At 39.0% G+C, this 18,887-nt stretch overlaps 1 protein-coding gene across 1 annotated transcript in view; it reads left to right on the top strand.

The window, feature by feature from the left end:
• The first annotated feature begins 14,019 nt into the window (after positions 1 to 14,019).
• Positions 14,020 to 18,887, top strand: part of LOC113449142 (acyl-CoA (8-3)-desaturase-like) — a 28,184-nt gene continuing 23,316 nt past the window's right edge. Inside the window, exon 1 of the mRNA XM_026720141.2 lies at positions 14,020 to 14,319. Coding sequence (XP_026575926.1) covers positions 14,098 to 14,319 — 222 coding nt within the window. The 5' untranslated portion in view covers positions 14,020 to 14,097. The remainder of the gene's footprint in view (positions 14,320 to 18,887) is intronic.

The following is an 18,887-nucleotide window of genomic DNA, read 5'->3' as shown; positions in this document are numbered from 1 at the left end:
TTTTCCAAATCTCTACCAATTTGTTGTAGCATTTTTGTATAATTGTCTTCCTTCAAAGTTAAAGTTTTGGCTCTTAACCATATGCCTAGATATTTGATCTTGCTAATAATTTGCAATCCCATTATTTCTTCTATTTCTTTTTATCTGCTTTGTTAAATTTTTAACTAACATTTTGGTCTTTTCTTTGTTAATTTTCAATGCTGCTAATTTGCCAAATTTATCTATTCCCCTTAGTAATATTGATCCTGAATCAATTGGATCTTCTATAATAAATACCAAATCATCCGCCAATGCTTTTAATTTGTATTCTTGCCTTTTAATCTTTGTTCCTTTAATTTCTTTATTCAGTCTAATTCTATCCAATAGTGTTGCTAATATTGTTATGAAAAGCAGAGGCGACAATGGGTATCCCTGCCTAACACCTTTCTTTATCTCAAATGAACAAGTAAAATCACCATTTATCATTACCTTAGCCTTTTGTGTGGAATAGATTAAAATTAACATATTTACAAAATTATCTCCAAATTCCATCAAATTAATCTGCTATTTCATAAAATCCCAACTAAGGTTATCAAAAGTCTTTTGTGCATCCAGGAAGACAAGGGCAAGTTGACTTCCTGGATGGATCTCACAATATTCTAGTACAGTGTTTCCAAACTTTTTCAGTCCACCGCCCCCTTGGTGCTACAAACTCATCCTCAATGCCCCCCACCCAGGGGCAGGATTCAAATTTCTGTGGGTGTGCCCTAATTTGAGGGTATGGTTTGCTGGTCATGTGACTGGGTGGGTATGGCTTGCTGGTCACATGACTGGGTGGGCATGGTTTGGTGACTGGCAAACCAAATACAAATGGTCGTCACTTAATGGCCGGTTGCTTAGCAAGTGTTCTAATTTATGACTGGCCTCACCAGAACTACTTGGCCTGTTTTGGGAGTTTTGACAGCCATACACATGCGCACACACACACACACACACACACACACACACACCCTTCCAATCCTGCTGGAGCAGATCATTGGACTAAAATCAACAAAGCATCTCTGATTAGATTCTAGTAGTGAATAGAATCTAATCAGAGATGCTTTGCCAATTCTTGTTGATTTTTATTTGTATTTCTTTATGTTGCTGAATTGCATTGACATGTGTGTCCCTTCTTGTGCACAACCCAGAAGCTTTTGTGATTCTTTGCAGCAAAAATTACCGACCTCTGGCTTTGCTCTACTTTTCAAATGCACCACCACTGCCGCATTCTAGGTGCAAGTCCCACAGGTCCACCCTGTTGAGGTAATTCCACATTAGGAGAATGAGCGCATACAAGGAGACATAGTGAGAGAGGTGTTTGAATAATACACACACCACACAGATACACTGTACAATTAATGTAAGTTTTTACTTTCAATAAATGTTTAAGCAAAGTCCACACTCAGTCCAAGTCAAGCACAGTTAAAGCAGTTAGTGTTCAGTTCAGGGATAATTCCAATATCAAAGTCCAGTATCAAAAATAGTTCAGTAACAGACTTACATCAAATCCAATAATAACAGTCAATAGGGAAAAATGGAGGAACGGCAACTCTTTCCAACAGAAGGAAATAGAGACTCGCTCACTTCACTGAGACTAAACAACCCAGGTTTCTGGCTCCATCTTATGGCTGTTAGAGAAACCACACCCAATCACAGTTTTATCATTTTATTAAAGATACGGTATTAAAATGTCTATCCTAGTTTATATATTTCCAACCCAAAAAGCTGTTCGGTGACTTACATTGCTAACATTCTCCCCTTTGGGTAGGACAATATATACAACCTTACATTCTAAGTCCATAATCCTCACCGCATGCCTTATGCTTTATAAAGCCTTGGACCTTTGTAAAATTATCTGCTATATTGTTTTCTACCATGCAGTATTCTAGCTTAATCATCTTACTTTGTACACATTGTCTCACATTTAAGTATCTTAAATTTGTGGTGTTTCATTCTTGTCTTAACAGCAATATTTGAAGCCATCTGTATTGCTGATTGGTTATCTTCATAGATAACAAAAGAATCTGTTACATCAATTCCCATATCAATCAATAATTGTTTATACAAAACTAAATCTGTACAGAGTAAAGATAAACATGAGAATTCAGCCTCCATTGTTGACAAACTTAAATGTGTCTGCCTAATAGACTTCCATCCAATCAACAGCTTTCCCAATAATACTACAGTACCCAATGTAGATTTTCGTGTATTTATGTTTGTAGCAAAACTTGCATCAACATATGCAGTTAAACTCAGTTCATCTTTAGGCTCCAAATACAATGCATAATGCATTGTCTGTTTCAGATATCTTAACACATGTTTAGCAGCTTACCAGTGCCTTTCAGTGGGGCTCAGTGTTAAATCTCACTAATTGATTAACACTGTATGCAGTATCTGGCCTTGACCAATTACTGAGATAAGATAAACTACCAATCAAGGACTGATAAATGTTCTTATCAAAAATAGGACTTTGAACATCACTATGGCTAAACTCCTGGATCATTGGTGTCTAAGCCGGCTTACAAAGTTCCATTTTAAAATTCTTTAATTTTAAATTTTAATTTGTGATTAATGCTATGTCATTAGTAAATAATAGCAACAATAAAATGACACCATTACTTTCTCTTTGAAACAAACACGGATCAGCCATGCCAGCTATAAAATCTATCTTAATTAATTCTTTAACTATACATTGGTTCCACTCATATCCTGATTGCTTCAAGCCATAAAGACTTTTTCAATCTCCAGCAATCAATTGTATTATCATTTTTGAGACCTAAAGGTTTATTTAAATATATAGTGTGTTGCAATGGTGCATGCAGATATGCTATCTCTACATCTAAATGATTTACAATGTATTTTTCCTTAGCTGCCCATACTAATGCCGCCCTTAACCAGACTAGGTGCAAACACCTCATCATAGTCATTTGCTGTCTGGTTAAACCCTTATGCTACTAACCTGGCTTTATGGGTAACAGTCCATCTACATCTGTCTTAAGCTTATATATCCATTTACATCCTATGGCATGTTTACCTCGTGGTAACTTAACATTTTCATATACTTCTAACTTTTTTTAATGATTCCAGTTCTTTATCCATTGCTTTCTGCCAAGCAGCCTGATCCTTAGCAGGATACAGTTTTAATTCACTATAGTAACTTGGAACTGTATTTACTTGGCATACAACACTAGCCTGATATCTATCAGGTGGTCATGTTACTCGGGTTGAACATCTTGGTAATACAGGGCTAACTGGTGGACTTTCCTGTGCCACCTGCTCTTGTTCTTCTACCTCCTCCTGTGCCTGTTCTACTACTTCCTCCTGTGCTTCCTCTTTAATGGATATTCGTGGTTTACTTATTTCATCTTTAGGGACTATTTGGATGTCAATAATAATATCATTGCTGGATTCCTGTTCCAGTTTATCCCACCCAACGTGTTCAAGAAATTTTGCATTAACACTACAATAAACAAGAGCTGTGCCTTGATCCCAGAATCTCAACGATCTATGGTTGGCCTCATAACCTACAAAAAATAACTTCTTAGCTCTATGTTGCCCTTTCAGTCTTACTTGTGAGGGAATATACACCCATGCTGGAGCTCCAAATGTATGTAGATAACTTAACTTTGGTTTTCTGCCACGCCAACGAGTGAATGGCAATTCTCCACTTGTTGTGTTAACTACATTGTTCAACACATGATTGCTACACATTATGGCTTCACCCCACAGTGTTTCAGGCAAACCTGAATCAGATAACATAGTGCGAGCCATGGCTTGTAATGTTTGCCCTCTTTGTTCTACAAACGAGTTATGTTGTGGTCTGTAAGGTGCAGAAAGTTTATGCTGGACACCAGCCAATTTCAACATAGTTTGGAATCTTTTGTTAACAAACTCAGTCCCATTATCAGTAACTAAAGTAATTACTTTACTCCTCATTTTTCTCTCAGCAAACCTTAGCCAGTTAAAGAAATGTTGGAATGTTTCTGTTTTGTTTTCATGAGATAGCAGAAACCGTATCATGAGTAATGGTCCATAATACTCAAAATATAGCAGGCACCTCCTAAACTAGGTTTCTTAGGATCAATTATGTCAGCAAAAACAACCTGTAAAGGTTCTTTGGTCTTAAACCCATTTAGTCTGTTTTCATTATAGTTTAAATACTTGCTACAGGGTTTCAATTTTACTCCCTCTGACAATCCAACAGTTTGTTTGAGCATTTTGAAATTAATGTGCCCTAGATGTCTATGCAGTAAATGTATACATTCATCATGTGGTTTAACATTGTTATAAACCGAGTTAGCCATCTTCAGCTGATCATTATGTATTACATATAAATCATTCTTTAATTTAGCAGTAACACCTTTACCCTCTTTCTCTATTATACAGTTATCTCCCCTAAAGGTTACTACATAACCAATATTAACTAAAGCCCATACTGATAACAAATTGAATTTTAGTTTAGGTACATATAACATAGTTAAATGTTTGTTTATACAAGAACAATATGCAGTACCTTTACCAGATGCCTTCATCTTCCATCCATTTGCCAATGATACATGTTGTTTACTCATGGACATCTTTACAAATCTGTTTCTATCTTTAGTAATGCATTGCGATGCTCCACTATCAACAACCCACAAATCATGGTTTACAGTTGAATTGCTAGACATAGCTAAACTAACATTCTTCTTAGCCTTCTGGTGATTACTAGTATTCTGTTGTTGTCCCTTCTTACAGAATCTAGCTATATGTCCCCTAGCCCCACAAGAAAAACATTTCCTAAGAGTATAGGCAATTGAACACAAATCCTCTTCTTGTGGTTGTTCCTTCCTCAGTTGGTCCCTATCCAGTCGTCTTCTTGCTTCTTCTAACAACCTTCCAGTTATGTCAGTCAATGTCAGTTTATCTCTGGTCAGGACTTCCAGTGAAGATACGTAATCATAATAACTTCTATCCAATGAGGAAATAATGATGTAAACCTGATGCAGCTCTGAAAATATCAGTTATTTTTCATGTAGCTCTTGAAAAGTTATTTTCATGAAGTTTAAATGAGCTAACATATCTCCACCTTTCAGAAGATGTGCTCTAAACAGTTTACGTGTAAGATGTATGTGTGCACCTACACTGTCACGAACATAAATTCTCTTCAAATTCTCCCAACACCTAGCAGCAGACTCTTCTCCACAAATATGGACTAGCTGCTGGTCACTCAGTGTTAGTCCAATTATACAAAGAGCTCGTTCGTTGTTTCGTTTAAAGTCAGCTAACTTCTTGGCATTGTCCTCATCATCTGGATCCCAAGCATTTACATCCGGTGGGCCTTGAAATACATTCCATAAACCTTCTCTATGCAGAAGTAGACTGCACTTCATAGACCAGGAAACATAGTTTGTTCCATCCAACCGGGTTATCAGTGATGGACTTGTTGATTGGTCTTGTGCCATCTTTACCAGGATAGTAACCCACAATTAAACAGTAAACAGCTGTCTGAATACAGTGCTGTGCATTCACACTAACTGTCAGTTATCTGAGCCTGGTATGGCCTGGGCCCATAACCAGTGTTGAGGTAATTCCCCATTAGGAGAATGAGCGCATACAGGGAGACGAAGTGAGAGAAGTGTTTGAATAATACACACACAACACAGATACACTGTACAGTTAATGTAGGTTTTTACTTTCAATAAACGTTTAAGCAAAATCCGCACGCAGTCCAAGTCAAGCACAGTTAAAGCAGTCAGTGTTCAGTTCAGGGATAGTTCCAATATCAAATTCCAGTATCAAAAACAGTTCAGTAACAGACTTGCATCAAATCCAATAATAACAGTCAATAGGGAAAAATGGAGGAACGGCAACTCTTTCCAACAGAAGGAAATAGAGACTCGCTCACTTCACTGAGACTAAACAACCCAGGTTTCTGGCTCTATCTTATGGCCGTTTGAGAAACCATACCCAATTACAGTTTTATCATTTTATTAAAGATACGGTATTAAAATGTCTATCCTAGTTTATATATTTCCAACTCCAATAGCTGTTAGGTGATGTACACCCCACTGAGGCTGCTGCACTGGAGGGACCTGCCCAAGCAAGTCCGAGCAGAGCAGTGCACCAAATCAATGGGGTGAGCCTGGGAGAGGGAAAGAGAGAGAGAGAAAAGAAAGAGAGAAAGAGAGAAGGAAGAAAAGAAAGAGAAAAGGGAAAGAAAGAAAAAAGGATAAAGAAAGAGGGGGGGTGATGGAGGGATGGAGGAGGGAGGAGGGAGGGGGAGAGGGGGAGAGAGAGAGACCTGATGCATCAGATTGAAATGAGGCCTAGTTTAAAGGGCCTTTTCCACATTGAAACATCTTTGCCAGCATCTTTGCCAGCACATTGAAACACCTTTGGCTTCTATTAATTAAAAGTTTTGTGGACGAAACATGGCCAAGGCTATCAGGAAGCTCTCCCATTTTGTTGAGGCTTTAAATAGGATCCATTGGACCAGACCTCCACCCTAAACAATTATTTTTCCCCAATGTATTACAGTGCCAATTCTGAAGAAGGCAAAACCAAAATGTACTGGTAAATTACAAGGAGAACACACACAAACACACACACTCTCTTCTAACCCTGCTGGAGCAGGTGATTGGACTAGAATAGATATCTCATTATATATTTCTCCTCCCTCCCTCTTTATTTCTTTTTCTTTCTGTCCCTTCCTTCCTTCCTTCCATTCCCTCCCTTTCTTTGTCTGACCCATTTTCTTTCTGTCCCATTTCTCTTTCTCTTCTTCCTTCTCTCTTTCTTTCTCTCTCTCTTTCCTCTCTTTCCCTCTCTCTTTCCCTCTCTCAGGCTCACCACACTGACTTCATGCACTGCTCCATTCAGACTTGCTTGGGCAGGTGCCCTCCGGTGCAAGGGGCTCAATGGGGTGATCCTGCAGGGCCTCACCCTGAACGCAGTGGTGGCGGGATGTTTGAAAAGGAGAACAAAGCCACTCTGGTTTGCTCTTCTTTCCCAGTGCTGTGTTCGGGGTGAAGCCTCGCAGAACCACCCCATTGAGCCCCTTGCACCAGAGTGTGCAAGTCAATGGAGTGATCCTATGGGGCCTCGCCCGAACACGGCGGCAGCGGGATGTTTGAAAAGGAGAGCAAAGCCACTCTGGTTTGCTCTTCTTTCCCAGTGCTGTGTTCGGGGTGAAGCCTCGCAGAACCACCCCATTGAGCCCCTTGCACCAGAGTGTGCAAGTCAATGGAGTGATCCTATGGGGCCTCACCCCGAACATGGCGGCAGCGGGATGTTTGAAAAGGAGAGCAAAGCCACTCTGGTTTGCTCTCCTTTCCCAACACTGCATTTGGGCCGAGACCCCACAGGATCATCCCATTGAGCCCCTTGCACCAGAGTGTGCAAATCAATGGGGTGATCCTGTGGGGCCTTGCCCTGAACACGGCGGCAGCTCAATGTTTGAAAAGGAGAGCAAAGCCACTCTGCCACCTCTTAGCACCACACTGCTGGCCCCCTTGCCTCTTAGTGTCCCCTAAGCCATCTCACCGCCTCCAGGGGGTGGTACCGCCCACTTTGGGAACCACTGTTCTAGTGTATCAATTATGGTTCTCGTGTTATATCTGATCTGTCTCGTGGGGAGAAATCCATTTTGGTCAGGGTGAATCCTATTGTTGAGAATTTTCTTCAGTCTTTCTGCCATCACATTCATAAAAAAATTATAATCTATATTCAAAAGTGATATTGGTCTGTAATTTTTTATTTGGTTGGCATCTGTGCCCTCTTTAGGGATTAATATGATATAGGTCTCCTTCATGATTCCGGTATTCTCACCTCTAATAATACCTCATTGCAAATCTCTAGTAACAAATTTTCTAGTGACTCTCCTATGTCTTTATATACTGTACTTCTCCTGGGAGGCCATCCGGGCCTGGGGTTTTATTACTTTTTTGTCTTTTTATTGCCTCCTTCAATTCACTTAGGGTTATTTCCTTATTTAGTATCTCCTTGTCTTTTGATAGCAAATGTAATGTCCCTTCCTTCAAATATTTTATTTGAATCTACTGTGTCTTGATTATATAAATTTTCAAAATACTCTCTTATAATTGTTTTCTTTTTTTCCAAATCTGTTTCTAATATCCCAATGTTGTCTTCCAATTGATATATGGTTCTTTTTTGATTTTTTTTTTCAGCATATAAACTAGCCATCTCCAGAGTTTGTTTGCATACTCAAAATGGTTTTGTTTTACATATTGTAATTTCTTAACTAAGTCTTCTGGGTCTAAAATGTTCATTTCATGTTTAAATCATGCCAAGTCATTTCTTACTTGTTCATCTCCTAGGATTTTTGTTAATCTATCTTCTAAACTTTTTATTCTCTTTATTAAAATATTTTGTTTCTTCCACCTTTCTTTATTTTTGTTAGCCATATAGGCTATCAATATTCTCCTTAGGTATGCCTTCATCGTGTTCCAGAGAGTTTGCAATGAGGTATCTTGTTTCTTATTAAATTTAAAAAATACATCTAATTCTTCCCTAATTTTTTGGATGTACTCTTTTTCTTTTAATATTTGTGGATTGAGTTTCCATGTATTTTTCTTACAAATTTGATCTTTCCAAATTATTTGCAGAGGGTTATGATCTGCCCAAATATTTGGTAATACCTCTATATTTTGAATATCCCAAAGTATATCACTATTCATCCATGCCATGTCGAAATGGATTGGAGTAAAAAGAGAATTGAGTCGTCCACAGGTTCAATTTCCTCCGAGCATCTACTAGATCTAATTCTTCAGCTGCCAAAAAAAAAATTGGGGTAATATATTCCGGTTTTTTTTTTGCTGTTTTTGGTCACTGGCATAGTCCTGTTTATTGTTAGTAATTGCATTGTAGTCACCAATTATACAAATCTTAGAATTGCCTATTTCAACTAATTTGTCATATAAGTGTTTTATAAAACTCATTCTGATTTATATCCCTACTAATAGAATATTTTTATTTTGTATAACCACCTCTACAATTAGTATGCTCCCCATCATATCATTATAAATCAGTTTCAAACTTATTTCTTCTTTAATATATACTACTACTCCTTTCTTTTTTCCCTCTGCCAATGATGTATACAATTTCCCCAATTTTTTATTTTGTAAGTATATCTGATCCTGTAATTTAATATGAACCTCTTGGAGGCATATAATATCAGATTTCTGTTTCTCTAATTTAGAAAATATTCCTTCCCTTTTGGATAGATCGTTTAATCCATTAAAATTGATCAATATTAATTTTCCATTATTTCTTATTCTAACCTCTACCTTTCGTTGGATTTGGTTGCTGTTTGACTTCTGTTTTTAATCCCTGATTATTCTCAAGTGCCTAATTCTTCCCTAGTTTCTTTATCTTGATTTTTCTCTTTCTCCTTGACTCTTTGCTGCACTACTTCTTGACTTAAAATCTCAAGCTCATCTCTGTTACTGGTTTATTCTTCCAACCCACCTATCTGTTAAAAAAAAATCTTGTACTTTGTGTAGATTATCAATTTTCACTCTTTTCTCGTTCTACGTCATCAGAATGCCTTTTGGGGTAATCCATTTGAAAGAGATATGTTTTTTGTTTAGGTAGTTAGTAAGGAACCGGTAGTCCTTCCTCTGTTCCCTAATTCTTCTTGGAATCTGTTTAAGGATTATTATCTCTCTCTCTTTATGATTTATTGTTTCCTCTCTTGAGATCTTATAAATTATGTCTCTGACTTTTCTCCTAGCAAATCTAATATGGACCTCCCTGGGTAGTTTATGCCATCTCGTGTAGCTCATATGGATATCATCTATTTCATTTATTATTTTGGCCTTATCCCTTTATAAGAGTTCCACTAGAAGTTCAGCCATCACCAATGTTAGATCTTCCTCTTTGGCTTCCTCTATGTTTTGGAATCTTAAATAATAAGAGGCTCTGTCCATCTCAGGATGAATTAAGGCTTCTTCTGTCTCTTTGTTATAACCAGTAATTTTTTGGTCCATATGTTCTAATTTTTCCTCAGCTTGATCAGATCGTTGTTCTATTATTCTAACCCTTTCTTCATTCTTTTTGATTGATTCCTGAATCAATCCCATTTTTTCATCCAGATTCCTAATTTCAGCCTTCATTGCCCCTATTTCGGTCTTCAGTTCGGTTTTCATCATATCCCTATCGGCTCAACTTTCAATATGATTCTTTGACATTGACTCTTGCAGCATCAACATCGTTCCTTGTATTGCTAATAGTGAGGCTTGTACTGACTGGGCACTAGGCGTAGTACTCAGTTTCTCAGGTGCCAACATCCCTTCAATCGTACATTGGGTAGATGGTGCAGGACTAGATAATGCCACCGTTGGTACTGGTTTTTTTCCAGTCTTAGTGGTAGTGATGCTGGTCATATCTCTAATGATCTTATATTGCTCATCCACAATTCTATATATATTATCTCAGATTACCATCAACTATGTAAATGGTTAAGAACTTCTAAGTATTTTGAATTAATTAATTGAAGATTTCTTTTATTATTTAACTAGTTAAATTAATTCTCTATCACTACTAAAATTAATAATTATTATCAATTAATCGGGTGGTTAATCAATTAATATTTCCAGAAAAAGAAAAATCACTTTTCAATTGTCAAATTTAAAATTGTCAATGAATTATCAATAAATTATCAATACATTATTAAACTATCACTAATAGTTACTAAATTTCTACTCAGAATTAATCCCTACAATCAAATATATCTTATCACTAAAATCGCAGGTAGGTGTTTATATTTATATTTCTCTATTAATCTATTTGACAAAATATATTAATATATTAATTTCAACATGCAATTTATCAATCTTAGTTTTTTAACAGACAAGAGGAGAAAGATATACAATAAAATTTAAGTATATAAGTCAAGGTGTACAGATTCAAAGAGAACAACAAAATAATGCAAAGAAGGAGGTAGAAAATCCTAGGAGGATCTAATAAATAATTAAATGAGTTCAAATATTAAATACAATATTAAATGTTAATAAATATAGTAAATATAGTAGATATAATAAGTATAGCAATTAAATATTTTTCAACATTTATTTAGGTCAGATTTTAGCAGCTTATCTTATATCAATTCTACTTCTGAACACTGTTCTATGTGTCTCTTCCAAACACAGTGACACCAGAAATTGGCATTCACAATGGCAGCCTCCAAGAGTTGCACAGTCACTCCTCGTTATTTATTAAACTCCTTTTGGGTCACTCTCCTCAGTCCAGCTGGCCCCAACAATCTCAGTCTAAACAGTTAAAGGGTTCCTTCAAATAGTATCAGATAATATCCTCTCGATTCTGTCTCCTTGCTCCATTATTTATCTCAGCGTTCTCTCGAGCCATCAGTTCCACTGTCCTCCCAGCATTAGGGGTGAGAAGCTAAATCACTGCTGCTGGTCTCCACCTTCACCCCTTTCACCCTGTTTTTCCTTAGTACCAGCAACTGTCCATTCCAACATTTCAGTTATAATCCAGAGAAATTCCCAGCATTGGTAACTTGCCAAAAATCAGTTCACTATCGTCTCTCCACTTCCTTCTTCAATAGCTCGTCGCATCTCCAGATCTGCTCATTGAGAGCAGACTTCTTCCACTTTGGACTTCAGGCTCTCTTCCTTATTGGTTCAGGATTGCAATTTCCCAAATTAACTCTGAGAGTTTCTCCTCACTTTGCTGATCCCTCTGAGACCAAGCGCTACCACAAACAGCTGTCCAGAAGTGAAAAACCTGGTGCAGGAGAACAGACCGAGATTCTCCTGCACCGCCATGGCACAACATCACCCAGAAGTCCTAGAAGGATTTTTATCATTCCAGATCTGAACTGTATTAAGAATTGAAACTGGAAAAATAATGATGGACTCATAATCTTTTAATGCTTATATTTTTGCTAGTGTAGCACCCACCCCTCTCCTAGAAGAATGAAATATTCTAGGAAATATTAAAAAGGCAGAATATTATATTTCCCTGGATGAGAAAAGTAGAAACATGTTTTTAAAGACAAAGCAGCTCCCTGCAGCTCCCTGCCCGCCCTCAGCTCCAGGGTGATGGGATTAAGACATGGCCCTCAGGACATGATAGGATTAGCCCTCTACCCTTCTCACCACATGGCACCTGGGAAGACTATATCACCCAGCAAGATTCAACCAAGCTACCCCTGCATGGCCCCATGGAAGTCTGACAAGCAATCAGGATATATTTCTTGCCACAGGAACAGGAAGCAAGTTCAAAGCCCAACAGAGGTTATAAACAGGGGTGGGATTCAATTTTTTTAACAACTGTTCTGTGGGCATGGCCTAATTTGTGGGTGTGGCTTGGTGGTCATACAACTAGCCAGGCATGGCTTGGTGATCACATGACCGGCTGGGCGTGGCTTGGTGATCACGTGACTGCCTGGGAATGACCAACTCAACATCACTTCTTTGCCTTAATGACTTTTTTAAGTATAAAAAAAAGATATACCAAAACAAAAGGTACTTTATTATTTCATGTCTAATGCTTAAATAATTAAAAAGTAGATTGTTATGTTTTAAAATATTAATCAAAAATTATTACATAACAAAATTTTACAAAAAAACCAATGAAACTTATTTAAAATACTGCCAAATTCCTTTTTTATTGGTGTCCTCAGTTACAGTTTTCTTTTGTTTAACACGAGCATTATCAGCTGTTATGTGCCCGTAACCATTTCTTTACTATAGGAACAGGGTCCCATTTTTGCAGAGGTAAGCCAATTAGATTGATTTTCAGCAGGTTTGTTATATTGGAAACTATTAGGGGACTTCTGTGAGAAACTTCTGCCCTCTGAACATATTATGTTCATCTGCAAGAAACCCCTTTCCACCTCTGCTGAGCTGACTACAATGATCCTAACAATATCTCTAGCCTGTTTAATGCTGCAAGGAATTGTATATTTTTCCAAATCTTTTAATACGTTTTCTATGAAATTGCGATAATCATTAATATTGATTTCATAATTTTCATCAAATGCAACCAATTGTTTGTTCATCAGCTACTTCCCATGGAACCACCACTTCTTCAATGTTCCAGTAATCTGGCTCCAAATAATTTAGATATTTTAATTTATCAGTGTCTTTAAATTGGCAGCCTGACAACAATAGAACTCAGAAGGTCATCACAAAGCCCATTACCCAGGCGTTACAACACAGGAGATTAGAGCACAAGACCCAGGATGTCAAACAATAGAACTCAGAAAGTCATCACACAGCCCATTACTCAGGTCATTACAATGCAGGAGGCTGATAGACACACAGCCAGCACCTCAGCCACACAGGTTCTTATGAAAAAGCCAACCAACCTGCAAACATCAACTCTATCAACCAATTAAGAAATAACAACACAGCCAACTAATAGACTTTTGCTGACGTCAGGAGTGAAACGATGGTGCTTTATGGATTTGTTTATAGAAAAGGGATGGGATATGGGAAGAAGAGATTATTTATTGTATTTTGAAAGAAGATAATGTTACAAAAATTGTTTATACTTTTGATGAAGGTGGGAAGACACTTTTTAGTGTATTTCCTTTCTTTTCCTTTACTATATATTTACCTTTTCTATTTTTTTTGTTTTCTGCATCTTCCACTTTCCTTTTCTTGTATTTTTTGTTTTTATTAGTTTTTAACTGTTGTAATTATACTGTTTCTGATGGTGTATTTTTGTGGAATACTGCTGTGGCTCTTACCCAATATATAGAAACAAGAATACAGATTTTATATACTGATATATTGTGCTGTTAATTTAAAAACTCTGCTGAAAATATGCTTGTTTATCCTGTTTCAAATGTTAATCAAAGTATACATCAAGTATAGCAAAAGACTCTTATGTCATCATGGAGAAATGCAATGGGAGAGAGGAGCAAGAGCTTGCCTGGAACAACAGAAAAATAAGGGAAATGTGGGTGGTGCTGGAGTCTATATAAAGTTGTCTGGACTGCAACGTCTAACAGAATGAAGAGTTAGAGCTGCCTCATCTTTCCATAGGATAAGTAGCACACCTCAGGAGTTAGTGGAGCAGAAACTCTCAGTGCTCCCAGCCAGGATGCCCCCTCAGTCAGAAACCAGTGAGGGGAAGACAAAGGTTGAGCCAGGAGTTCTGGAGCTCTTCACCTGGGAGGAGGTGGGACTCCGCACAGGCAAGGGAAACTTCAAGGAAGAGAGATGGCTGGTCATCAACCGAAAGGTTTATGATGTCAGTCAATTCTATTTGCAGCATCCAGGTGGGCCTCGTCTCATCAGACACTATTCTGGACAAGATGCCACGGTGAGTCCTTGCTGGGGGGAAAGAAGACCTTGGAATGATCTGAAGGTGCACAAAGCATTTGCTTTGCATGCACACACTCCAGGTTGAGGCTGTGTCTCCACAAGCAGAAGGAGGGGGAAAGTATCCATTTTATCTGAAGCATAAGGATTTTCTGACATTACAGAAAACGGATAGTCCTTGATTTACAACTATTTGTTTACAATAGCCATTTAAAAAGTGACTTACAATCAGTCCTCACATTTATGACTACTGCAGCATCTCCATGGTCACATGATCAAAATTTTGGTTCTTGGCAATTAGCATGTATTGATGTGCTCGCTTTGGCAGCGCATATACTAAATTGGATGTATTTATGATGGTTGCAGGTCCCAAGGTCATGTGATCACCATTTGCAACCTCCCCAGCTGGCTTTCAACAAGCAATGTCAATGGGGGAATTTGGATTTGCTTAATGATCACATGATTCACTTAACTCAAGTCATTTGCTTAACAACTGTTCACCCAACAATCATAAAATTGAGCATGACTCACTTAACCATGTTGCTTTGCAACGTAAATTCTGATCCCAATTGTGATTGTTATTTGAGGGCTATCTGTAGTTTTTCTGGGTTGGACAGCCCAGTGCTTAGATAAAATTTAAGGAAGTTGCAGGTGGTGGCTGTATCACTTGGCAATTTTGTAGAACCGAGTGACAAAATCTGACCCAAATTTAGAAGCATCACTGGAAAGAGGAAATGGCAGGGACATGACACCTGGTCCCCAGACATACAAATTGCTGTGATTTGCAGACTTCCTGTTTTCCCAGTTTTGCATCAATGTTTGCCTGCAGTTAAGTTGTTTAACTTTGACTTCTAGACAATGTGAACAAAATACAGCTTAGATTTGAAGACTTCCTCAGGTGTTTGTGCAAAAGCATGGGCACAATTTAAATGTTGCTGAAGCAAATTTAGTCAGGAAGACTTTCTCAGTGGAAAATATATGAGTAATACTGATAGCAAAAAAATGTGATCTCTATCAAGTATTGCAGGATTTTAGCTTTTTTTTTTTTTTGTAAATGCAGTGGAGACTGAATTCTAAATAAGTCTATGATCTATAACATCTATTGTATATTTCACAATACAATGATTTATATACTCAGAATTTATTTATAAGAAGCATTTCAATTCAATATTTAAATGAATCACATTTATTTTAAAATGTGAGAGAGGAAGGGTGTTTTACCATAAGGAAGGGCAGTTACCCAGTCGAATCTACTATTGGCCAAGCCTCAGTGATTGGAAAAAAGAAAATGTGTCTCTCCATAAAATTAGAGGGGGTTCCTTGCAAAATGGAGCTGGACACAAGATCAGCCATGTCCCTGATGTCCTGGCACAACCTTAAGCAACTAGTGCCAAAACTAGCTAAGAAGAAGCGGTTTTATGTCTGCTGCTCTTCAGAGCTACCGGTTCTACAGAGCCAGACAGAACCAGTAGAATCCCACCCCTGCCTAGTATCAGCAGTTAACCATACTGAACTAAGAGAATGTTTAAAAGCAGTACTTATAAAGTTAAAGGAAACTGCACTTAAATTAAAGAAAGAAAAGTGCCAGCTAGCTATCCCCAAAGTCAAATTCCTCGGATACCTGATAGATGCATCAGGCATACACCCGATACATTGAAAGTACAGGCCATCCAAAATGCTCCCATCCCCAGAAACAAAACAGAATTGCAAGTGTTCCTTGGACTCCTAAATTTCTATAGCATATTCTTACCCCATAAAGCATCAGTTGTCAAAACATTGCACAGACTTTTGGACACTAAAGCCCCATGGGGGTGGGGCAAAAGAGAGAACTATGCTTTTAAAGCCATTAAAAGCCGATTAACTTCACAAAGTGTGCTGATTCAGTACAATGAACATTTGCCATTAGTACTGACCTGTGATGCTTCCCCGTTTGGAGTGGGCACAGTGCTGAGTCACAAACTGCCAAGTGGATTTGAGGCACCCATAGCATTTTTTTTCAAGGACCCTGTTCAAGGCTGAAAGGAACTACAGCCAACTTGATAAGGAGGTCTTGGCAGCTGTAGCCAGTGTTAAAAGTTTTCACGAGTATGTGTATGGAGAACATTCCAGCTGGTCACAGATCATAAGCCTCTGTTAGCTTTACTGTCTGGAAGCTGGCAGACTCCCCAAGTACTCCTCCCCAGGTTGAACAGGTGGGCTGTTTTTTTAACTGCCTGTGATGATTTCTTGACCTATCAATCTAGAAAGTACCTTAGCCACACAGATGCTTTGAGCCACTGCCCATTGCCAATTCCTGTTGAGGATCCAACACCAGCCTACACAATCCTCTACATCGACAACCTCCAATGCCCACTGACTGCCTCTGACATTGCCAGACACTCAGCTAAAGACCAGGTTTTATCCCTCGTAATGGACTGGGTTAAGAGGGGATGGCCAAAGACACTTTGGAGTAGAATTTCGGCCTTTTAAGACTAGACAAAATGAGTTATCCACTATGCAGGGGTGTTTATTGTGGGGAAGCAGGGTGGTTATTCTACCCCCTTGAGACAGCAGGTCTTGGGAGCCCTACATGCAGGCCACACAGGCATTGTTTGGATGAAAGTTCTAGGATGAAGCTACATATGGTGGCCTAATCGGGATCAGACAATCACTGACTGGGTCTCTGGGTGCCAAGATTGCCAGGAAACCAGACCATCTCCACCCCTTGCCCAGCCTCATGAGTGGGAGAGACCGAGGGGCCCTTGGTCTCGAATCAACATTGATTTTGCTGGACCAGTGCAGGGACAAATGTTCCTAATAGTGGTGGATGCATTTTCTAAATGGGTAGTGTTAGGAATGTGAATCACCTAACAGCTATTTGGGATGGAAATATATAAACCAGGATAGACATTTTAATACTGTATCTTTAAGAGCATGGAATTGGGTGTGGTTTCAAAAATGGCCATAAGATGGAGCCAGAAACCTGGGTTGTTTTGAGAGTCTCAGGAAGTCTCAGAAGAGAGTGTGAGTGAGTCTCTGTTTTTCCTTCTGTTGGAGAGTATTGTCGTTCCTTCTAATTGACTGCTATCCCTGGATTTGATGTAAGTCTGATATTGAACTGTTTTTGACACTGGACTTTGTTATTGGATTATCCCTGGACTAAAAACTGACTGATTTACCTGTGAATGACTTTGGACTGCCTATTTTGAACTTTGCTTAAACGTTTCTGAAAGTAAAAACCTACATTTACTGTACAGTGTTTCTGTGTGCTATGTGTGTGTATTACTCAAACACTTCTCTCAAATACATCTCCCTGTATGTGCTCATTCTCCTAACGGGGAATTACCTCGATAGGTAGAGGTGTTTCTAATGTCATCTACCACCACAGAAGCTGTCATTCAGGCCCTCAGAATGCTATTTGTCACACACAGCCTACCTGATGTACTGGTCTCAGACAATGGATCTCAATTGACAGCAGGGCCATTTGAACTATTCCTGGCAGGGTTGGGAATACGGCATGTGTTAGTGGTCCCTTATCCCTCCAGCAACAGGTTGGCAGAGTGAGCAGTGCGCTCAGTTAAGAAAGCCTTAGCAAGGATGGGTCCTGGGGATTGGCCTACCAAGGTGGCTACCTACCTGTTAATGCAGCACACTACCCCATGTCCAGAAATGAACTGCAGCCCATCTGAGATTCTAATGGGCAGGAGGTTGAGGGCAAATTTAGACAGATTGCACCCTGGATATGCACCAGAAAAGCCATTAGCCATCCACATTGGTACAGGTTTTTATCAAGGGGGTCTTCGTCTATGCGAGGAATTACTCAGGTCACCCATTATGGCTAGCTGGAATCATCCTTGACATAACTGGGCCACGCTCATATCAAGTATTGCTGGAGGACGGGAGGATGTGGCATCACCATATTGACCAGTTAATGGGGTGGTAGAACACTAAGCCATACTAACAGCCTTTTGGGGTCAGGCCGGATGATACTCTCCAGACTTTGCCAGCAGAAGCAGAATGTCCCAGAGGTGAACCGACAACTGGCGCAAAGCAACCAAGACAGTTACTGATAGAAGCAGGTGTTGTTTCGACTCTGCCAACTCCAGCTGAGGCATCCTCACAGTTCCCAACCATTCCAGAGACCTCCCCTGCTTCTTCACTGCCACCAACCACTTGCACCAAGCATCCAAACGCCAGCACCGAGCTGCAAATGTCCGAGAGGACCTGATGCCGTCTGGCCTACCTCTGTAACTATGCATGCACTAACTAATGGAGAAAGAGTGTTGTGTACTGTTCTCACTCAGGTCCACTTTTCCAGCAGGAACAGTGAAGCATTCTGATTGGTTAAAGGGTTCTGACAACCAAGTATAAAAGGGCTGTCAGTGGGGTTGATCAGCTGCTGTTGTTGTGAGCTCAGCAGCCATGGTTAGTAAGCTCTGTTAGCACAATAAATGGTTAGTGGTTAATTTGGAGCCTTGCTTCAGGCTGTGCTCCACTGTTCTTGGTACTGAACAAGAAGGATTAAGATTAGACTTGCTGATAAGGTACCCTAATTCACACTCTACTATTGCTAGTGTCTAGCAGATATTG

The sequence above is a fragment of the Pseudonaja textilis genome, chromosome 1, assembly GCF_049901715.1.
Source record: "Pseudonaja textilis isolate UNSWEBS1 chromosome 1, rPseTex1.2, whole genome shotgun sequence".
NCBI lineage: Eukaryota > Metazoa > Chordata > Lepidosauria > Squamata > Elapidae > Pseudonaja > Pseudonaja textilis.
This window is presented reverse-complemented; position numbering and strand designations above follow the sequence as displayed.